Source organism: Lolium perenne, chromosome 1, assembly GCF_019359855.2.
Source record: "Lolium perenne isolate Kyuss_39 chromosome 1, Kyuss_2.0, whole genome shotgun sequence".
NCBI classification, from domain to species: Eukaryota; Viridiplantae; Streptophyta; class Magnoliopsida; order Poales; family Poaceae; genus Lolium; species Lolium perenne.
The window spans coordinates 14,237,568-14,261,180 of NC_067244.2; the positions used below are offsets into that span (position 1 = coordinate 14,237,568).

Here is a 23,613-nt window from a genome sequence, read left to right on the forward strand (position 1 = left end):
GGTTGCCACTTCCGTTTGGAGCTTGTGCATGAGGCCGGTAGTATTTTTTCGGGACGCGGAGCTTGTGCACGTTGAGCGTCCATGCGCGCCGCCGCACCAGCGTCAAATACGTGGCTGTATATGTATACCCATTATTTAGATGTTGGGCCCGCCGGTAGCCATACAAGCTGTTGGTGGCCCCACGTACGTACATGACGGCACCAACAGGAGCAGCACGGCCATCGGCCGGTGCCGAGGCGGAGTCTGCTGGTTCGTCACCGATCCGGTCCCAAACATGCAAGCGAGCATATCCAGGTTGGACACGGTTACGAACTTTGCCCGTGCAATTTATATCACGTGGCCGGGACGCGCGCGTCGATAGATCGAGTACAGCTTTCCACACTTGGATCGACGACCATGGCGTCCCTCTCCGCGGCAGTGGCCACCAAAGCTCAGCTCACCCACGTCGCCTTCAGCAGCGACGCCTCCCACCTCGTCGCGTGCACGGGCAGCGGCCTGCGCGTCTTCTCCTGCGACAAGTTGGTCGAGCTCGTCTACTACAGACGAAACGGCACCGGCGACGAGGTGACCTGCGCCGAGCTGCTCACGGAGTCCAACCTGGGCGCCGTGATCCGGAGCCCGAGCGACACCGACGGCGCCGCCGACGTCTACGGGGTACGCTTTATGGAGTGGCGGCGCGAAGAAGGCGACGCTGGTTGTCAACGGCGTCGCGGACAGAAACAGAGACAGACTTCGGTGGCCACGAAGACACTGGATACCCCCGGCCTCGGCGCCGTGGGCGGGGTCCGCCTTCTCGGTGACCACGTGCTCGTCGCCGGCGAGAAGAAGGCGGTGCTGGTGGTCAACGGCGACGTAGATCCCCAGGATAAGGAGGAGAGGACGACGGGGCCTAACCCGCTGGGGCTGTGCGCGCTGGCGACCGACCAGGCGACGCTCGTCTACGCGCTGCCGCGGGAGGAGAAGGGTGCCGTGTAGGTGTGCCGGAGCGGCTGTCCCGACACTGTCGACGTGCACGCGCACGATTCCAGCGTCGCGTGCATTGCGCTGTCCGGCGACGGCCGACTGCTCGCCACCGCCGGCAGCAAGGGCACGCTCGTGCGCATCTTCAGCACCTGCGCGCGCACACACACCAGCAGATCACAAGCTCGCAGCGAGGGCGACCATGACGCGACCAAGACCAAGCAAGCCAAGAAAAGAAGAGATCAGCCATGGCGAGCGTGTGCACGCTCCTGTTCGTTGCGGTGTGTAGGCGCGGTTGCCGGGGTGGGTGTCCAACGAGTCACTACAGGAAAAAAGCTCAGTGCCGTGCACGGGTCTTTGCCGTGTGCTTCCAGTGCCCTTTGCCGTGCGGAAGTTCTTTGCCGTGCGCCTCGCGCACGGCAATGAATTCTTTGCCGTGTGGCTCCGGGGCGACGCACGGCAAACCAGCAGCGCACGGCAAAGAGCCAGCACGGCGCTCGGCAAAGCATCCCCGCACGGTAACGCAGACAGACGGCGCACGGCAAAGTAACCCCCCACGGCAAAGAGGCCACGAAGGCGCACGGCAAAGATGCATGCACGGCAACGACGGCTTTGCCGTGCAGGCCAACCCTTTGCCGTGCGTTTTTGCACGGCAAAGAGTACAGTTTCATTTCTTTCCCTTCTTTTGTAGTATTCATATTTATATTAATACTTATATTTGTTGTAAAATTAGTTTTTACTTTTTGTAGACTATTTGTTAGTGTTACTTAATACAATCTGTATACCGATAAAACAAGTAATCTACATCTTCATCGACCCCTCCCCCCAACATATCAGGGTTTCGGAGCAAATTAACGGGGGTTCGGTGTCTGCTAAGTGTTATCGCCCCCACATATTTGGTGCAATTTCTTGCAGCTTTACACCTTCCACCACACTTCCACACATATCCTAGGTCCACATGCAAGTTTTGGTTGCATTCCGGTGCTCCGGCGGTCGTTCCCCCCCCCCCCCCCGATAACGGCGGTCTACGTGCCTCGGGGGGTCTACCCCCCTAGATTTCACCGCGCGAGGTTCCACCAACATACTTTTTGATAGGTTTGGTTTTGGTTAGTCCATATACACATGGAAAGCAAGGTTTGGCACCATTTGGCACATTATAGCCTCCGGTATACCCGCAGCGGGACACTTCAGCCTACAAGTCGAGGAATCTTCCAAGTGTTATCGCCCGAAAGAGAGGAATCTCACACATGGGAGCTATGCCTTGCACCATTTGGTGAATCACACCTTCCACCACACTTCCACACATATCCTAGGTCCACATGCAAGTTTTGGTTGCATTCCGGTGCTCCGGCGGTCGTTCCCCCGAAAACGGTCGTTCGCTTGCCTCGGGGGGTCTACCCCCCTAGATTTCACCGCGCGAGGTTCCACCAACATACTTTTTGATAGGTTTGGTTTTGGTTAGTCCATATACACATGGAAAGCAAGGTTTGGCACCATTTGGCACATTATAGCCACCGGTATACCCGCAGCGGGACACTTCAGCCTACAAGTCGAGGAATCTTCCAAGTGTTATCGCCCGAAAGAGAGGAATGTCACACATGGGAGCTATGCCTTGCACCATTTGGTGAATCACACCTTCCACCACACTTCCACACATATCCTAGGTCCACATGCAAGTTTTGGTTGCATTCCGGTGCTCCGGCGGTCGTTCCCCCCCCCCCCCCGATAACGGCGGTCTACGTGCCTCGGGGGGTCTACCCCCCTAGATTTCACCGCGCGAGGTTCCACCAACATACTTTTTGATAGGTTTGGTTTTGGTTAGTCCATATACACATGGAAAGCAAGGTTTGGCACCATTTGGCACATTATAGCCTCCGGTATACCCGCAGCGGGACACTTCAGCCTACAAGTCGAGGAATCTTCCAAGTGTTATCGCCCGAAAGAGAGGAATCTCACACATGGGAGCTATGCCTTGCACCATTTGGTGAATCACACCTTCCACCACACTTCCACACATATCCTAGGTCCACATGCAAGTTTTGGTTGCATTCCGGTGCTCTGGCGGTCGTTCCCGAAAACGGCTGTTCTGCTTGCCTCTGGTGGTCTAACCCCCTAGATTTCACCGCGCGAGGTTCCACCAACATACTTTTTGATAGGTTTGGTTTTGGTTAGTCCATATACACATGGAAAGCAAGGTTTGGCACCATTTGGCACATTATAGCCACCGGTATACCCGCAGCGGGACACTTCAGCCTACAAGTCGAGGAATCTTCCAAGTGTTATCGCCCGAAAGAGAGGAATGTCACACATGGGAGCTATGCCTTGCACCATTTGGTGAATCACACCTTCCACCACACTTCCACACATATCCTAGGTCCACTTGCTAGTTTTGGTTGCATTCCGGTGCCCCGGCGGTCGTTCCCCCCCGATAACGGCGGTCTGCGTGCCTCGGGGGGTCTACCCCCCTAGATTTCACCGCGCGAGGTTCCACCAACATACTTTTTGATAGGTTTGGTTTTGGTTAGTCCATATACACATGGAAAGCAAGGTTTGGCACCATTTGGCACATTATAGCCTCCGGTATACCCGCAGCGGGACACTTCAGCCTACAAGTCGAGGAATCTTCCAAGTGTTATCGCCCGAAAGAGAGGAATCTCACACATGGGAGCTATGCCTTGCACCATTTGGTGAATCACACCTTCCACCACACTTCCACACATATCCTAGGTCCACATGCAAGTTTTGGTTGCATTCCGGTGCTCCGGCGGTCGTTCCCCCCCCACAACGGCGCTCGGCGTGCCTCGGGGGGTCTACCCCCCTAGATTTCACCGCGCGAGGTTCCACCAACATACTTTTTGATAGGTTTGGTTTTGGTTAGTCCATATACACATGGAAAGCAAGGTTTGGCACCATTTGGCACATTATAGCCACCGGTATACCCGCAGCGGGACACTTCAGCCTACAAGTCGAGGAATCTTCCAAGTGTTATCGCCCGAAAGAGAGGAATGTCACACATGGGAGCTATGCCTTGCACCATTTGGTGAATCACACCTTCCACCACACTTCCACACATATCCTAGGTCCACTTGCTAGTTTTGGTTGCATTCCGGTGCCCCGGCGGTCGTTCCCCCCCGATAACGGCGGTCTGCGTGCCTCGGGGGGTCTACCCCCCTAGATTTCACCGCGCGAGGTTCCACCAACATACTTTTTGATAGGTTTGGCTTTGGTTAGTCCATATACACATGGAAAGCAAGGTTTGGCACCATTTGGCACATTATAGCCTCCGGTATACCCGCAGCGGGACACTTCAGCCTACAAGTCGAGGAATCTTCCAAGTGTTATCGCCCGAAAGAGAGGAATCTCACACATGGGAGCTATGCCTTGCACCATTTGGTGAATCACACCTTCCACCACACTTCCACACATATCCTAGGTCCACATGCAAGTTTTGGTTGCATTCCGGTGCTCCGGCGGTCGTTCCCCCCCCCGAAAACGGCTGTCTGCTTGCCTCGGGGGGTCTACCCCCCTAGATTTCACCGCGCGAGGTTCCACCAACATACTTTTTGATAGGTTTGGTTTTGGTTAGTCCATATACACATGGAAAGCAAGGTTTGGCACCATTTGGCACATTATAGCCACCGGTATACCCGCAGCGGGACACTTCAGCCTACAAGTCGAGGAATCTTCCAAGTGTTATCGCCCGAAAGAGAGGAATGTCACACATGGGAGCTATGCCTTGCACCATTTGGTGAATCACACCTTCCAACACACTTTCACACATATCCTAGGTCCACTTGCAACTTTTGGTGGCATTCCGGTGCCCCGGCGGTCGTTCCCCCCCGATAACGGCGGTCTGCGTGCCTCGGGGGGTCTACCCACCTAGATTTCCCCGCGCGAGGTTCCACCAACATACTTTTTGATAGGTTTAGTTTTGTTTAGGACATATACACATGGAAAGCTAGGTTTGGCACACTTTGGCACACTATAGCCACCGGTATACCCGCAGCGGGACACTTCAGCCTACAAGTCGAGGAATCTTCCAAGTGTTATCGCCCGAAAGAGAGGAATCTCATACATGGGAGCTATGCCTTGCACCATTTGGTGAATCACACCTTCCAACACACTTTCACACATATCCTAGGCCCACATGCAACTTTTGGTGGCATTCCGGTGCCCCGGCGGTCGTTCCCCCCCGATAACGGCGGTCTGCGTGCCTCGGGGGGTCTACCCCCCTAGATTTCACCGCGCGAGGTTCCACCAACATACTTTTTGATAGGTTTAGTTTTGTTTAGGACATATACACATGGAAAGCTAGGTTTGGCACACTTTGGCACACTATAGCCACCGGTATACCCGACGGGACACTTCAGCCTACAAGTCGAGGAATCTTCCAAGTGTTATCGCCCGAAAGAGAGGAATCTCACACATGGGAGCTATGCCTTGCACCATTTGGTGAATCACACCTTCCAACACACTTTCACACATATCCTAGGTCCACATGCAAGTGTTGGTGGCATTCCTGTGCCCCGGCGGTCGTTCCCCCCCCGATAACGGCGGTCTGCTTGCCTCGGGGGGTCTACCCCCTAGATTTCACCGCGCGAGGTTCCACCAACATACTTTTTGATAGGTTTGGTTTTGGTTAGTCCATATACACATGGAAAGCAAGGTTTGGCACCATTTGGCACATTATAGCCTCCGGTATACCCGCAGCGGGACACTTCAGCCTACAAGTCGAGGAATCTTCCAAGTGTTATCGTCCGAAAGAGGGGAAGGTCACACATGGGAGCTATGCCTTGCACCATTTGGTGAATCACACCTTCCACCACACTTCCACACATATCCTAGGTTCACTTGCAACTTTTGGTGGCATTCCGGTGCTCTGGCGGTCGTCCCCCCCCCCCCCCCGAAAACGGCCGTCTATGGACCCGGATGGTCTACCCCCCTAGATTTCACAGCGCGAGGTTCCACCAACATACTTTTTGATAGGTTTGGTTTTGGTTAATCCGACGGGTTAATGGCGCAATAAAGTAGCCGGTTTAGGTCGCCGCGGCGCCTACGTGGCCGAACGGGAGTCCATGCCGCGAACGTGGTCATGGACGTGCCCCACCGTGGCTGCGCCTTTTGGGGATACAACATGGGTACTTCTGATCTCAGATGGACTGTAAAACTGAAAAATTACTAAATAAAACTAATTAAATGCCAAAATGACAAAAAAAAAAAAAAAACTTTGCCGTGCATGGGCGCACGGCAAAGGCCGACTTTGCACGGCAAAGAACTGCCGGCGCTCGGCAAAGGGCCCTTGCTCGGCAAAGCCCTTGAGGCGCTCGGCAAAGGGCTTCGCTCGGCAAAGCCCTGTAATTTAGATCTGGATCGGGCCGGCCAGCTGCTTACCCATTCGCCACACACACGCGCGCCCCAGCTTCGCTTCCCGACGCCGCCGCCGTGCCGCCACCCCCCGACGCGCCGCCACCTCGCCCCCGCCTCCCTCCACCTCCACGTCCGCCGCCACCTCGCGCCGCCGCGGCGCGCCGCCACCTCGCGCCGCCTCCCTCCGCTTCCCTCCACCTCCACATCCGCCGTGCCCTCCCCCTGCCGACGCGCCGCCACCTCGCGCCGCCTCCCTCCGCCGGCGACCTCCCTCCGCTTCCCTCCGCCGCCTCGCCGTGCTCTCCTCGCGCCGCCTCCCTCCGCCACAGCCTGCGCCCCGACCTCCCTCCGCGCCCTGCCCCCCAGCCGGCCACCGCCGCCACAGCCCTGCCCCCCAAACGTGAGTTCCCTCCTTCATTTCTTGTGTTGCTTGTTACTTGACACTTGACAGAGGATTACAACACTTCACTGGCACATAGTTCCAGTGCCAAAACCTGCTTTATTTGGAGCACTCTTTGATTAGTACATCATCAAAGCTAGATAACACATGTGTATGCTTCCCTATACATTTTCTTACTACTGCGCAAGTGTAGAGAGAATAGAAGCTAGATAGAGAGCCGTCGCGGAAATCGCCCGCTTGCGGAAATCCTCGACACCATAGAGAGCCTTTTTTTTAGATGGAATCGTACATGTCAAATAAATTGTGTTCGCTTGCAATAATTAGTAATTCATTTTGTCGCTATGCAGGCGATGCTTCGAGGAGGACACGGGGGGCGGCGTCGCGAGGGTCTCTGAGGGGGCGTCCCGGATCTTCTTCGAGGTGGTCACGGGGGGCGGCGTCGCGGGGGTCTTTGAGGGGGCGTCCCGGATCTTCTTCGCCGGCTGTCGATCACGCTTCGAGGGTGAGAATCCGTTCGCCTCTCTCGTACCTAGGTTTTTTTTTGGTCTAGATCACCAAGTATGTCGCGTTACCTAGGCGTCTCTTCCCGACCGTAAGGGTTACGCGGATAAATATGCATTAGTGGTCTCGCATATTATGAAGCGTAACTCTTACGGCATTTATCGGGACAGTCGGCGGATGCGTAGTTGGGTACGTTCTCCCTGCTCTACCCCGATCCGAGTCAGGATTTCGGCAGCGCCTCCCCGTTGTTCTCCGGATGCACACCCCTCTCGGCTTTTTGGCGAGACGTGTATCGGGAGAGCAGCGGGGAGGTGCTGCCGAAATCCTGACTCGGATCAGGGTAGAGCAGGGAGAACGTACTCAATCTACGGATCCGGCAGCTGCTAGGAGCCCACCTAGTAGAGATTCAGGTTGATGCATGCGTAAAAAAGGAAAAATTAAAATGCGGATCATGTTTGATATAAATTCTAAGTTCGTCTGTTTTGGTGCTGGTTAGAGGATGGATAACCGTGACTGGATGTACGATGGCAGAATCGGTCCGTGGAAATATACTGAGGAATGGGGAGAAAAGACCAAGCAGTTCGTGGACAGCGCGTTTGACATCCCTAGCAGACCCAGGACAGTTTTTTGCCCTTGTAGTAAGTGCGCTAACCAAAAAACACAGGACAAGGAAACTATGAGTCTTCACCTGATCAAGTCTGGGTTCAAACCGTCCTACAAGATTTGGACTTTTCATGGAGAAAAGGCGAAGAAACGTGCTAGGAAGGAGGTGCGGCAGATTCAGCCTACGAGAGAATATGATACTGGGTTTGATAGGTGCCTAGAGAACTTGGCTAATGGTAATGTGCCTGAAAGCCCTCATGTAGAGGCGGAGACATCTAGGGATGCGGAGACAAGTGAGGAGCCGGAGGAAAACACAAAGAAGTATTACGAGGCTTTGTTTGCTTCGCAGAAACCCCTACACGTAAATACAGATGTCACCCAACTAGATGCCATCGCTCGCCTTTTGGCCTTTAAGTGCCACAGGAATCTGTGCAGAGATGGGTTCGATGAACTTCTGGTCCTCGTTGGCAGCATTCTGCCGAAAGGGCACCTCTTGCCGCAAAACTTCTACTATTCGAAAAAATTGCTCAGTGACCTCAAGATGTCATCTCAGCAGATACACGCTTGTCCAAAGGGATGCATGCTATTCAGAGAGGAGCATGCTAACACAAACTATTGCATCCATTGCAATAGCTCTAGGTACTTTGAGGTTGACACCAATGGTGATGGTCAGAAGAGGCAGACCACGGTTGCCAAGAATATCCTCCGCTATCTTCCAGTCCTACCGAGGATCCAGCGGCTCTTCATGACCGAGGATACTGCCCAGCAGATGAGGTGGGCTGTAGAAGGGATCAGACCAGACAGTGGCAAGATGATACATCCGTCGGATGGTACTGCATGGAAGAACTTTGTCAAGAAATATCCCCTGAAAGCCGGTGACCCGAGGAGCGTAGCAATTGCGATATCAACCGATGGGTTCAATCCATATGGTATGTCGGCTGCGGTATACAGTTGTTGGCCAGTGTTTGTTATTCCCCTGAACCTACCCCCTGGCGTCTGCACGAGATCAGAGTACATGTTTGTGTCGATGATAATCCCTGGACCGAAATACCCGGGTAAGAACATGAACGTGTATCTGGAACCACTGATTGATGACTTGCTTCTTGGCTGGGAAGATCGCGGGATCCGAACTTATGACGCGGCAAAGAAGGAACACTTCGATATGTATGTCTGGTACCACACGTCTCTGCATGACTTGCCAGCACGTGCTTTGTTCTGCGGGTGGTGTACACATGGGAAGTGGCCTTGTCCGGAGTGCAGGCAAGCCGTGACTTTCTTCTGGCTAAACAAGGGTGGCAAGTATTCCTGCTTTGATGAAGCTCGGCAGTTCCTTGAGCAGAATCATGAATACAGGAGTGATGTAAAGAGCTTCAAAAAAGGCCGTGTTGTCCATGCACCGAAGCCAATTCCGAAGACCGGACAGGAAACCAAGGCCGAGTTAGACGCTCTCCAGCCTAACCCTGATGGGAATGGTTTCTTGGGATATGGGGAGACACACCAATGGACCCACAAGCCGTGCTTCTGGAAGCTTCCTTACTTTGAGTTTCTGGAGCTCCCGCATAACATTGATGTAATGCACACCGAGAAGAATATCAGTGAAGCCATTTGGAGCACCATAGTGGACACTGAGAAGACGAAGGATAACATAAAGGCTCGAATTGACCAAGAAAAGTTGTGCGATAGGCCAGAGTTGAACATGAAGCCACCTCATGGTGCCAAAAAAACTTGGACTAAGCCACACGCTCCGTTCTGCCTCACAAAGGCCCAAAAAAGGGAGGTCTTCCAATGGATGAAGGACTCCTTGTTTTTCCCTGATGGGTTCGCAGCCAACTGGATGAGGGGTCTTAACATTGAAACGTTGCGAGTACAAGGACTGAAGAGTCATGACTACCACGTATGGATTGAGCGGATAATGCCGGTGATGATTCGAGGCTATGTCCCTGAGAAGACTTGGCGAGTGCTAGCGAGGTTGAGTTATTTCTTCCGCCAGATTTGTGCTAGGGAGTTAGACACTAAAGTGATTGAGAAGCTGGATGAACAGGCACCCATGTTGCTTTGCGATCTAGAGAAGATCTTTCCTCCAGCGTTCTTTAATCCGATGCAACATATGATCCTCCACCTCGCGAAGGAATGCTTAAAGGGGGGGCCGAATTGGGGCCGTTGGCAGTTTGGTCCCGAGAGAGAAACACAAAAGCTTCGTCAGATGACTGGCAATAAATGCAAGATCGAAGCATCCATAGCCGAGGCAGTCCTGAACGTGGAGGTGGCAAACTTCACCACTAAGCACTATGATCCCAACATTCCCACAAAGCACAACCCGGTCCTCCGTTACAATGCCGCCAACAATGAAGATGTACCCAAGCTTAGCATCTTCATAGGGCTTGGTGGCAAGTCAAGTGGCTCGAAGCCGTACACAACGAATTTACATGAGCGGGAGTTGATCCACTCATATGTCTTGAACACCATGGTGGAAGTGAAGCCGTACATCAAGTAAGTGCTAACCATTTAGTTATTCGCAAACATTCATCGTATGTTCGTGGCTAACTCTTCCTCCGTTCATTCTTATAGACAATTCACGGCTAAATATTGGAGGTATACCCACAGGGATCCTACCTCGGAAGAATCCAAGGATATTTTCGATAAGGGCGGCGGTCACGGTTTCAGTAGCTGGTTCTGTGGTTTGGTACTATCCTATCCAAATTTGTTTGTACACTGTCGACATTTCGGCCGACATTTCTTGTTCTAAACTTGTCGTCCTAATCTTGTAGGCAAGAACTGACAAAGACATGAATCCCTTGCTACGAAAAATTGCTAGGGGCTTCAACCATTCCGTCGACTCGTTCAATTCTTATGACGTGAACGGGTATCGCTTCGGAACCCATCAATACACAACAAGCCGTCCAAACAAGAAGACAATAAATAGCGGGGTGGTATGTCAAGGTGATGATGGACTCCATTACTATGGAAGAGTCGAGGGTATATACGAGCTGAATTACGGGTTTGACAAAGGGCTAAATCCCGTCGTATTCAAATGCCATTGGTTCGACCCACGTCGCGTGAGACGGGATCCTGAAATTGGATTGGTCGAAGTTGAAAGAAGCTCTGTTTATAAGGGAGAGGACGTGTACATTTTGGCCACCCAAGCCTTCCAAGTATTCTATCTCCCGTACGCGTGCCGAAACCCGACCAAACGTCTACATGGATGGGATGTTGTGATGACGGTTCCTTCACGCATTAGGCCACCCCCGCCAAACAAGGACGATTACCGCCGCGTAGACCCCTCAACAAGGACTGTTGATTTTTATCAAGAAGAAGGGCTCCCCGATCATTTCACTATCGACTTGTCGGCCGTTGTTGATAACATGGTCGTAGACGATGAGCAAGAAGAAGATGCGGTTATGGAGGAAGACAATGAAGAATATGAAGCTGAGGATGTGTGTGCCGTAGAAGACCTTAGTTTGCTCGAGGCGTTCAAAGCAGGCATTGACCTAGATCCAAATGGACCACCTCCAGGTTTCATCGATGATTATTGGTTCGCTGAGCCTGATGATGATGAAACATGTGGTCCAAATACGGATGTCGACATAGGCTACTGATCTATGTAGTTGTAATTGTGAGGCTATCCTATATATGTACTGAACTATGTGTTATTTGTAATAAACTATGATCTATGTAGTTGTAATTGTGAGGCTATCCTATGTACTGAACTATGTGCTATTTGTAATAAACTATGATCTAGTGCTATTTATTGTTGATTTCACTAATATTCATCTGTTTACATTGCATACTAATAAACCACTCTTTTCATTGTGTTTGCAGGTGATTGAAACATGCCGCCAAGAAAAAGAAAGGGAGGTTTCAAAAAGAAGATCAAGGCCGTGGCTGAGCTTGTGGGACTTTCGAGTGGTTCGTCATCGCAGACACGTCCTCCTAGCGCTCCTCCTAGCGCTCCTCCTAGCCCTCCACCACGGAGGAAGAATGCCCAGCCACGGCGACTTCGTACCCCTTCTCCTAGTCCTCCCCCAGCCGAGGATGATGACGAGGAGCAGTGGGGTGGGGAGGACGAGGAGGACGGTGAGGAGCACGGTGGGCAGGACGAGGAGGCCGGTGGGGAGGACGGTGGGGAGGACGGTGGGGAGGACAGTGGGGAGGACGGTGGGGAGGACGGTGGGGAGGACGGTGGGGAGGACGGTGGGGAGGACCTCGAGGAGGATGAGGGGCTGGGGGGTATGCCGCAGGAGCTAGACCCGACCCTAGTTTGGTCTCCGCCGGTGGAGGAGGTGTACGTTGCAGCCGAGGAGAGGCTGGAACCACGGGACAAGAAGCCGTATAGGCGCGGGATTACGAAACTCCCCAAGCTAAAAACTTGGGCCTTCCGCGATGTTGTTCTCGTGCCCGCTGGAAAGAGGTACATGCTGATTTTGGCATTCCATTATTGAAATTTTTATCATTATACATATTTTTATCACATGCATACTGATTTTGGCATTTCGTTGTGCAGCATGTTCAAGTATGGCGACCCGAGGAGGAAGCCGACACGTGAGTACCCGAACATCCTTGGAGGCATAATTAGGAAGCATTTCCCTGGGATTGTCAATCTCCCTACTGGTGGCCGCGACGTGGCTTGGACTTGGAAGCACTACAGCTACGCGGAAGATCCTAGCGGCAAGTACGGAAACATGCAAGAGCGGGTTGTCCGCCACTTCTGGGTACGTGACTTTTGGCTTCTTAGCATTCAAACACTTCTTGGCTACCAATAGTTGCTCTAATTCATCTTATTTTACCTATGTGCATGGTTGCAGAAATACTTCAAGAGGGCTGAGGGCAAGGAAATTGCGTGCGACGTTATCTTACACGAGTTGTGCAGGGTGAGGGTGACTGGCATGCACTACGAGGCACGTGTCCAGTGCGTCCGCGACTGGCACGCCGAGCGCAAAGTTTGGATGAGTAAGGCTGATTGTCGGGATACGCTCATGGCACCATGGCAGTACCTGCAGGTATTAGCATCGATGTGTTATTTATTTCCGCATTTTCATGTAGTTTATGTTCTAATAATGGGTCTATCTTGTGTATGTAGCACCCTCCTCAGTACGTCAGGGAAGACAGGCGTGCTTTCTTGCGATGGTCATATGGTGGACATCCCGCGAGTACGCCCGGAAGCACGAGGAGGGCAAGCAGAAGCGTTCAGAGATGGGAGGTGGATCACATGTCCTGGGCAGCAAGAACTTGGCCCTTACCTTGCAGGATGAGGTGAGCAAGTGGTTTCTTCATTCTTTCGTTTTATGTTATTGCTAGCCCCGCAAGTGTCTCCCTCTTCACTTAATTGCATGTACTCTTTTGCAGGAAGTGAAGACAGGCGTGGCACCAAACTTGTTTGGCTTTTTCCAAAAGTCGAAGACCAGGAAGGAGCCGCATCCTGAAACGGGGTCCTTGTGGGTCAACGACCTAGCGGAGGGCCAGTGTGGCGCGTACCGCTCGAAGTTCAAGGACAAGCACGGCGAAGACGCCGACCCAACCACCGAAGAGTTTGACGTTGAGGTTGCGGTGCTTGCGGGACAAGGCAAGAAGGGTGGCCGCCTATGGATTGCTGACGGGTTAGTCGACCCAAGTACCATTCCATCTCTACGCCAGATCCGTCGTGGGCGTACGAGCGAGCAGCCTCGGGTAGAGACCCGCCCACGGGCTTCGGACCTAGCTATCGAGAAGTTACGGGTAAGTTCTTCGTCGATCCTCTACGCTTCATTACATGTTTTCCATTGCAATGTTACTGACATCGCGGCAACACAACGTAGGCGGAGATGGAAGAAAGGGAACGGAGGCACCAAGAGGAGCAGATGCAGATGCAGCAGCAGCTTAGGGAGAACATGCAGATGCAGCAGCAGATGTTGCAGCAGATGCAACAACAGCAGCAGATGTTCCAGCAGATGTTCATGAACCAGACCGTGCTGACTTCACCACCGGGGAGTAGTGGTCCTAGCACGTCGTGTCCTCCTATGTTCCCACATTTTGTAAGTGGTTAACTTAATATCTCCGTCTCAATCTTGTTTGTTGTCTAACCGAACTTTGGATATTGCAGATCCCCGCGCCTGATCCGGCTGTGATGGCGCTCCTCCAGCAAGCGCCAAGTCAGAGCCCGCTGACACCTGGCTTGACCGTCAACAATACGGGCATCATCCGGAGCCTGCAGCAGTTTCTAGGTGAGTTCTCCTACACTTCTAATTCTTCCATACCATGTCACTTGTGAATTTTAGCCATTCAACCATGTCAATTTTAGCCAGTATGTTCAATTTTACCTATTCCATGTTAATTTTAGCCATTCCATGTCATCCTTAGCCATTATGTTGAATTTTAGCCATTTCATCCAAATTCTAGCGATTATGTTCAATTTTAGCCATTCCATGTCAATACTAGTTCTTCCATGTCAATTTTAGCCATTCCATGTCAATTCGAGTTCTTCCATGTCAATTTTAGCCATTCCATGTCAATTCTACTTCTTCCATGTCAATTTTAGCCATTCCATATCAATTCTACTTCTTCCATGTCAATCCTAGTTCTTACATGTCAATTTTAGCCATTCCATGCCACTTATGCATAGATATCTATGAACTTGTAGGAGGTGGAGAAGGACAAGGAAGTGGAGATGGACAAGGAAGTGGAGAAGGACAAGGAAGAGGCCAAGGTTGATGTTGCTTGTGTATGAACTTGTTGTGCGACTTGGAACATTCTATGTTGGAGACTTTGATGTTGATGTTGCTTGTATGAACTAATTATGCGACTTGGAACTATTGTATGGACTTTGTTGGATATGAACTATGTTGTTGATGATGCAATACTCTATATATTGTGCTATATGTGTATCTGGACTGTTATTTGTATTTGTGAATTGCATATGCAGGGATTAATGGGGAAGCAGGAAAATTCTGGCAAAATTTGCACAATCTTTGCCGTGCACATGCACACGGCAAAGGCCACAGCACACGGCAAAGAGTGCCTTTGCCGTGCACATGCACACGGCAAAGGCTGCCCACGCTGCCCACCTGACGTTGCTGTACCTACCTTTGCCGTGCATGGTGGAAGAGAAGCACACGACAAAGCCAAATCTTTGCCGTGCGAGTTGGAGAGGAAGCGCACGGCAAAGAAACTCGCACGGCAAAGAGGCCAAACGCACGGCAAAGGAATCCGCACGGCAACGAGGCCACAGCTCACGGCAACGCTGCGTCGCTCGGCAAAGCCTTTGCCGTGCGACTTTCGCGCGACACACGGCAAAGACCCCTTTGCCGGGCGGATCTTTGCCGAGCAGTCTTTGCCGTGCACGGCCGCACGGCAAAGGCTTTGCCGAGCCGGTTTGTCCCTTTGCCCCGTGCGTTTGGGCTGCACGGCAAAGCCCTGTTTTGCCGTAGTGAGTTGCGGGTGACGCCCAAGCATGCATGCAGGTGCACGTGCATGGCTAGAGTTTTTTTAAGATTTCGTGCATGGCCAAAGCTGATCTGGATTCGTGCATGCCCAAAGACAGCCGTTAGCTGACAAGTGGGTCCGAGTGCTTAATTCACTGTCAACTCCAGAATTGCTCTATTTGTTACAAGCTGCCCCAGAAGTTGCACTTACTTGATAAAATTACCAGAGTTGGTACCTACTCGCAACTGTTGCCCCAAAAGTGGTACCTATATGTAATTTACTCGTGTGTGATGATGGATTGTTGGCGATTTTCGCGCGCGAGGCAGCTGCCCGGTTGACCGCGGTAGCGCCTCGCTGGCCTGCTCCCGTGCGCTAGGCTAGGCCGCTACCTCCGCCCTCCCGCACGCCCTCGCCCAGCCGCGCTTACCGCACGTGGAACCATGCGCTCGCTCGCTGCTGTTCCGCTGGCTACCGCCTCCCCTGCGCTGCGCCTCCCCAACAAGTGCATGCCAAGTCGTTCGCTTCTCTACTTGGCTGGAAGGAAATCGAATGAAGCCAACAAGTAAATCGCAAAAATGGTATAGGGTGGTGATCCAACCATTCATACCAAGTCTTAGGGTCAAATTCCCAAATTCATAATTTTGGCCATTTCCTCTCATATACCTCTATGGACCTTTTTATTTTATTTTTATTTTCTTTTGTTTCACCTTGGATTTGATTTGTTAAGTCCTAGGTAGGGTTTATTAAAGTTTTTCAATCATCTAAACAAGGTAGAAATGCCTAGGTTAAAGTTTTACAAAAATAGCCATAGGCACATAGGTAGGGGTATTTGCATTTTCTCTTTTTCCTATATATTCCTCTTTGACTTAAATGGGCATGGTTTAGGGTTTAAGATCATGTTTAAAACAATAATTAAACAATCATGGCAAAGATCCACTCATACATGCATGAGCACTATGCTCCTTATAGAACTTAAATAAAGTTTTTGTTGGTTCCAAATTTTGGAAAAAAGGAAATTTCATTTTCTTCTTTGTTTTAAAAATTTGGGATGTTACAGTGTGACCGAGTACGGATGTGCTGCCCGACTGTGGCACCGTCAAGATCTTCTACGCGCTTTTGAAAGCGGCAAGTGATCGACTACATCAACAACGAGATCTAATCTCATAGGCTTTGGAATCTTCGAGGGTTAGTCTCATGATCTTCTCGTTGCTACCATCTACAAGATTGGATCTTGGCTTGTTATTCGTTCTTGCGGTAGGAAATTTTTTGTTTTTTATACTACGAATCCAATCAGTAGGAATATCCTCAAGATGACGTATTGTGGAAATGTAAAACTCTGCTTTCTGAGTCATCTGGATCCGGCTTATGGTGCGACCCATAGAGGCTTGACAAGATTCCGGTAATTTTCTGTCTGATGGTTCCGACCTGAAAATGAAGATGTGCTTGCAGATGCATCAAGACAGCCCTGGATGAAACAATACTCAATACTAAAGTTATTTGTATCATCAATACGTACAACTTTGATACTGGAATCACCTTGATCCGACCAACCGTCTAGCCCACAGAGCCATGACAAATCCGAGTAACCAAGTCTCGTGTCTGACGGATCCAACTGGAAGTTGAATATTAACCTAAAGACCTATCAATACAACCTTTGATGGTAAAGTGATAAACACCAGAGTTGTTCGCACAAGTTTTATTTTTGCAGCATCTCCATCCAAGATGCAGTTATTTGATGGTAAAGTGATAAACACGTATGAGAGTTGTTCGCACAAATATTTTTCGAGAGCCAGGACGAGAAGCAGGATATAAACATAGTCAGATTCAGATTGTATCCAAGTTAGGCTAGATCTAGGAATTTTGAACGGAAACTAGTATCTTTTTCTTGTATGGAAAGTGCAAAGGAGACCCTTATTTGTACGGGAAGACTAGCCGCCACATATATACGTGAGAGGTGATGGCCGACTGAATAAAAACAATCAAATCTATCAATTATTACACTATTTCATGTTCATCTATCCCTTACCCTTGTACCTATGCTTCTCATTCTTCGTTAGTTTGCCCATGGTGGCGAGCTGCGAATCCACGAGGCTCTAGGGGGGTCAGGCCAATCTGGAGCGGCCCATAGTTGCCGGAACCTCCGACGGGGTTCCTCCCGAGGAACCGAGGCTTCGGGTCTCAAAGAGTGCTTGCTGGATTGTCCTGTGTATCGCACTTCCTGATAGCCTTCTTCGATGAGAGTTGCGGCGTATCGCCCCCGGCGTCAAGGGTGCACGAGGGCATGCTAGTGTGAGCTGGTGTATTTCCGCCCTAGCATCGAATGCAACAACTTTTCGGCATTAGCCGAATATTCTATGGTCTAGCATCTAGTTTGAAATTTCCAGGCGTAACAATTACACATTCCAGGCGTTGCGCAACTGAGAAGAGTAGAGGGGTTATAGGACGTGGTGGAGGATCACACGGAAATCTTGTCGTTCTACTTTTCCAGCTCATGGATAACCAGTGTTACCAATTTTATCAATTAGAACATCTTTAATGGTAAATAATTATGCTAGAGTTTAGTTTTAAATGTCCATGCTCTCTAAAGAAAACAATAGTACTCTCACACCACGTTATTTTCAATATATTTTCTAGCAACTAGTCCTCGAATTATATGGTAAACAAATTTAAATAAAACATGTAGCAATTGGGAGCACAATACCGAACCGGTACCTCCAAGGAGAGGCAATCAGAAGGCGGCAGAAGCCACAAAACCCATCTATGGTTCCGTCCTCCCGGTCCGCTGCGCCTCCGTGGCCTTGGGGCCTTGGAGGTGTGGCGGACCACGGTCTCTCGCCTGGCGGGGAGTTTTCATTCTTAATTTAGTTTGCTTTCATTATTTTTTTTGGGATGGTGAGGCGGCGGCTACATCTTAAAATCAGAATAAGCTCCTCTCCTCCCTATCCTCGCTCTGGTGGTGCATCTAGCGCCGACGAGGGCATGTGGTGTTGTGTGCCCATCGGATCTCCTGGGATCCGGTCGGTTTTGGTGTTTATTAGTGTGGTTTCATGTCAGTCTCTCCATCTACGGTTGTCATCATTGGTAATGGTTGCTGCTCTGGTGTGCTGGTTCTTTGGGACCTTAGCATGATGATGTCTCGTCTGTCTACCACAACAAGCTCTACTACGACAAGCTTTGCTCGGCTCTGGCGATGGAGGGGCGAGGACAGTGGCGCACCTTGGGTTGTGCTAGTGTTTGTAGTCGTCGCTAGGTGGTCCAAGTACCAATTTGTAATTTTCTTTACTTTTAGGGCTATTTGTACTATTGTCGGTGGATTTTTTGTAAAAAAAATAAAACATGTGGCACTACAAAGAGGTCAAGTAGCTTGAATTTCTGGGTAACTTCTTTCAATTGAGAATGGAATTTTGTAGCTCGAGCTACATGTAGGCCACTTTTTGAACCTACGAAAATTTCATTTTAAACATGTTAATTTTTTTTGAAAAAAATATGTTGACGCAGAGAATGTTAAAATCGATTGGTGTGTAAATTTTTATATTGAAATATGTTGTATTTTGGTCTCAGAAAAAATAACAAATCTTGATTTCAGCATTGGTGAACAGTACACTAAAATCTAGATTTCGTCATTTTGTAAGACTTTGTTATTTTTACTGAGGACAATATATGATGTATTTCAATCTAAAATTTTACACGCCGATAGGTTTCAACATTCTCTATGTCTACATTTGATGTTTTCGGATTTCAATTTCGTTATTCTCTTAATCGAACTCAACAAGTATTTCAATCTACATATTTTTTTGAATTTTTTTGAAACTTTAAAATTAGAAATTTTGAAGTTTGAAAAAGGAAAAAACAAAACCAGGCTACATTTGATGTTTTCGGGTTTCAATTTCGTTATTCTCTTAATCGAACTCAACAAGTATTCTGTATAACATGTAAATTTGTAGAAGATGCGAACTGAACATGATCAGGCATAAAGAAAGTGAGGAGTAGGTGTCGGGGCGTCTGTCTGCAGCTGCTGTCGGTGGTGGGTGGAACCTGCGATGTCCGTGTAGTTTTTGCAGCAGTAGCAGAGGTCCCAACGGAAGAGGCTGCAATAACCATGGACGAGGCCGAGGTCCTGGCAACACCGCAGGCACTTGCCAGACCCTTTATAGCACTTGAACATGCAATTCAGCTCTGGCACGTCGCACAGCACCACGCCCCTTACCATCATATGCGTTGTCTCGACTGTATGTATGCACCAAACAAGATTTGAACTAAATCCATGTGGCAATTTTAAAATCTTCATAGAAACTTTGAACGAAATCTCAATGCTTACCGGAGGCGATGAGAAGGATGACCAACATGAAGAAAACTTTCTTGCCCATTTCGTTATTTGGTGGAACACCAAGTGAATTCTCAATGGTACAAGTGATCGATGGGAGTTGAATGCTTAGGCTAGGTGGTACATTTTATAGGAGAACATGATGCAAAAAAATTGCATTCATAAGGGCGTGTTTGACACTTACCAAATTAATAGTCACAATACTTTTTTGGGTTGTATTATATCAAGGATAAATTTTTACCATGGAAGCATTTTAATAATCTAAATCTCATCCATCCTTCGCAGATGTATTTAGATTTGGACGTATCTATGCACGATATAGTGTATAGATGCATCTAAATCTAAATAAATTTGTGACATCCTTTTCGAGAGGGAGGGACAACTACTAGTAAGAGGGAAGTGTTTGAAAAGGATTCGTTTCACCTTCTTTTAATAGATAGATAATATTAATTACTGTTATCATATGTTTACTTTTTATTTTCATTAATTTTTTGTAAAGGTCCTTAAAAGCGCACCATAGATACATAGTCCCTCCCTGGCGAAATAGATGATGGTTAAGCTTTCTAGTACAAGTTATGTCATGTTATAAATCTTTTTTTAGAAAATACCCCTCGCGTCGACACGGACACTTGTTCGCTCGTTAAAGCAGACACACACACTCCCCCTCATTACCTTCTATCATCTCCGGGGAAATCAGGATTCCTCGGATCCAGTAAGTGTAGGATGCAGCTCTCCGGCCCCTGCAATTGTGCCGTTTTAGATGCTTAAGATAGGTGGTATATATTTTATTTATAGAGGAATGCTTGGAAAAAAGTTATATTTATTCTTAAGGGCGTGTTTAACATGCACCTAAATTAGACTCAGAATACGCTCCTCCTCATATATCAAGGATATGTATACCATGGAAAGCATTTTAATTATGTAAATGAGGTACTATACTACGAAAAGGGAAGTGTATGGAAATGATTTTTTCACTCCTTTTCATTAATAGATAATATTAATTACCATTATCATATATATTTATTTTTATTATCATGAATTCTTCTTAAAGCTCCTTAAAAGCATAACATGGTTTATTTTTTTAATGAGTTTCATTAAATTTTATGATATATTTCAATTCAATGCAATTTATTTAAACGTAAACCCAGATCTATTGCATGTTGTCGAAGCCGCTCCGGACGATGTCATCACCGTATCTGACTTTGTCATCGCCATCGTTAGAGGAGAAATGCACCATGATTATCCTACAGTCAGCTGCTGACCATTCATGCACCCATTTGTTGGTGGCCGGCGATGCCATTTCCTGCGATGCACGGAGGATGGCTATGTGCCTGGGCTCATGTGGCTCCGTGTGTGTCCAACATTGTCCGATTCATTTTCTTTGATCTTGACATCTGCAACTTGTGATGTATCTAATTTTCGCTGTGACTCTCAATTCTTGACGTGTGGTTGCGTGAATGTGTCCATCTTTTTTGATGAAGAACAAACTCATGTATTAACATGGCTAAGGAAAATGATCATATGCTTATTTTCTATTGTCAACATGTGATCATTTTCTTAAGACCTTGTATCTAGTTTACAGTTTGTGCCAATGATGTGTACTGAGATCAAAATCAGGAATTGTGTGCTAAGTTAAGTCTATGAACATCAAAATCATGTGTTCACCATCTATACATGTTAATAATCAAAATCTGGAATTATTGTGCTAACTTTAGTCAATGTTTATTACTTATGGAATCAAATCAGTATTGGTCCTTGTAAAAATCATGAACCATAAGAACTAGTGCTAATTTGAGCATTGTTCATATTATTATGTGCATGGTGTATTGTAGGTGCGGTCTGGGAGTGGTGTTTTGGCACATGGGAGCATATGCTCCCTTTATTTTAAAATGCATGTTACATACATTTTGAAATTTTAAAAAATTGAAACGAAAAATTCGAACGTACATCTTCACGTGCTACGCGCTCACAAAGTTGTTTCATAAAAATCTGACTTGTCGTGTGACGTGTGTGAAAAAGACAAAATTCAATGCTGAAAATAAGGCTTTTCAGGAGATAAATTTTCTCTTTTTTACACAGACCACAAAACATATTGGTTCCTCGCGAAACTTCACGAACGTACGTATATTGTGGAGATGTACATGTAGAATTTTTTGTCAAAATTTTTCGACATTTCGAAATATAACTTTTTGATAGAGGGAGCATATGCACCCGGGAGCCGAATTGAATTTCCGGTGCGGTCTAAACTCTGAAATTTAAATATGGGTAGAGGCACAGTGTCCTGTTGGATGCATTGATGCATGATCAGAGTGAGTCTGTCATGAGCCACGGTTGTATTTACTAGAGAGACAGAATGATCTCCTTCATGTGAAATACGTCACTTGAATACACTAGTTTGACCAATCTTCTTGCACATTTTTTTTGCACAAAGAAGGTGGTATTCCATTAGTAACAGGTGACGGGTACAAATTGCAAACAGGCCCTTTACAACACTTCTGGTATTTTAGCTCTCCGTACTAGGGTTTTCGGGGACGAAGGAATAAATAGGCGAAGGGGCAGTGTTGGGGGAGCCAGGGGCTCCCTCCCCACACCTTGGCGCGGCAGTGGGGCCCCCCGCGCCTCCCTATGGGGTGGGCCCCCTACTGGCCTTCCTCGACTCTTCTTCTGTCTTCTGGACAGTCCGTGGAAAATAGGGCCGTGGGCTTTTGTTTCGTCCAATTTCGAGAATATTTGTAAACCAACTTTTCTGAAATCAAAAACAGCAGAAAACAGGAACTGGCACTGTGGCATCTTGTTAATAGGTTAGTCCAGAAAATGCATAAAAATATTATAAAGTGTGGATAAAACATGTAGGTATTGTCATAAAACTAGCATGGAACATAACAAATTATAGATACGTTGGAGACGTATCATAGCGCAGCATCGGAAATGGTTCCGGAAGCGGCCACGAAGATCATAGCTCCCATGTCTACAAAGAGTTATAGTCATGGAGATCAAAGTACCCATTGAACCTTGTAGATATGGTTTACTTTGTGATCAAATAAATGATTTGTGGATAAAGGATTGATTTTGAACAATAATGAACCAACTACATACAAAGAAATTATGATGGGCCCTGACTCCGTTAAAATGGCTAAGCGCCATTAAATCCAAGATAGGTGAATACTTTTTGAAAGTAAATGGATCTATAAAATTGATGGACTTGGATGGAATATCCTTGAAGAAGCTCGACTTGTCGAAAATTTGTTTACGACAAAGTTCAAAGAGTTGAATACGATAAGATTAGATCTTCCGTAGCAATGCTTATAGTCTATGTGGATTGTTCTAGTAATTGCTACATATTTCTTTTATGAGATATGTTAGTAGGATGGCAGAAATACATTCCTTATTAGAAGTGTGTGTTAAAGGTGTATACAAGATACAACTGAGAGTTTTGCTAGTCCATAGAATACTAGAAAGATATACAAACTTCACTGGATGAAGTGAGTATCACGGAGTTGGAATCTTCACCGGATGAAATAATCAAAGAGTTTTTGATTTCATCAGAAATGATGAAGATGCTTGCATTTGCAAGAAATTAAGTGGGAGCGCTGAGACATATTTATAATACTTTATTTAGATGACATATCGTTGATTATAAATAATGTAATCATGTACTTGATGTGATTAGAAGATTTCACTGAGAATTAACTTCAATAAAAAGATATGGACTGAAACATATTTTGTGTCAAGATCTATGAAGATAAATTGAAACACATAATAAGTTTAAGTTTAAGTACATAGAATGAATATTGAACTAGTTCAATATAAAAATATTAAGAATGTGTTTTTTCCATGTGAGGTTTTAACAAGACTTGAGTGTATTTGACACTCGATGAGTAAAAACACATGAGTGATTTTAGATCACGAATAATATGTACAAAATCAGATGTCCTCTGCTCTAAAGTGTTATGAGCATATATCAGAATGATTCATATAATGATCATTGGACAACAGTAAGAATATCTCTGAGTGTTTTAGAAGAACCAAGGATATATATAGTTTTGTATGGGGTAATGACAAA

At 47.8% G+C, this 23,613-nt stretch overlaps 1 protein-coding gene and 1 long non-coding RNA gene across 2 annotated transcripts; both read left to right on the forward strand.

Annotated features, from left to right (window-relative positions):
* The first annotated feature begins 10,211 nt into the window (after positions 1-10,211).
* On the forward strand, positions 10,212-10,701 carry LOC139836039 (uncharacterized). The gene is made up of 3 exons (XR_011751825.1): positions 10,212-10,321; positions 10,400-10,514; positions 10,600-10,701. It is a non-coding gene; the product is annotated as an uncharacterized lncRNA (long non-coding RNA).
* Positions 10,702-12,942: 2,241 nt separating this feature from the next.
* Positions 12,943-14,723, forward strand: LOC127320880 (uncharacterized). Its single transcript, XM_071826165.1, has 5 exons — positions 12,943-13,081; positions 13,175-13,543; positions 13,624-13,839; positions 13,908-14,028; positions 14,445-14,723. The coding sequence occupies exons 1-5, from the start codon at positions 12,953-12,955 to the stop codon at positions 14,513-14,515; spliced, it is 906 nt and encodes a 301-aa protein (XP_071682266.1). The 5' UTR covers positions 12,943-12,952; the 3' UTR covers positions 14,516-14,723.
* Positions 14,724-23,613: the final 8,890 nt, after the last annotated feature.

Bases quoted from the DNA above. Each gene is read 5' to 3' on its own strand.
- LOC127320880 (XM_071826165.1), top strand. From the start codon at position 12,953: ATGGTCATATGGTGGACATCCCGCGAGTACGCCCGGAAGCACGAGGAG. The intron at 13,082-13,174 runs GTGAGCAAGTGG...ACTCTTTTGCAG, and splicing joins CCCTTACCTTGCAGGATGAG to GAAGTGAAGACAGGCGTGGC. The intron at 13,840-13,907 runs GTAAGTGGTTAA...TGGATATTGCAG, and splicing joins CTCCTATGTTCCCACATTTT to ATCCCCGCGCCTGATCCGGC.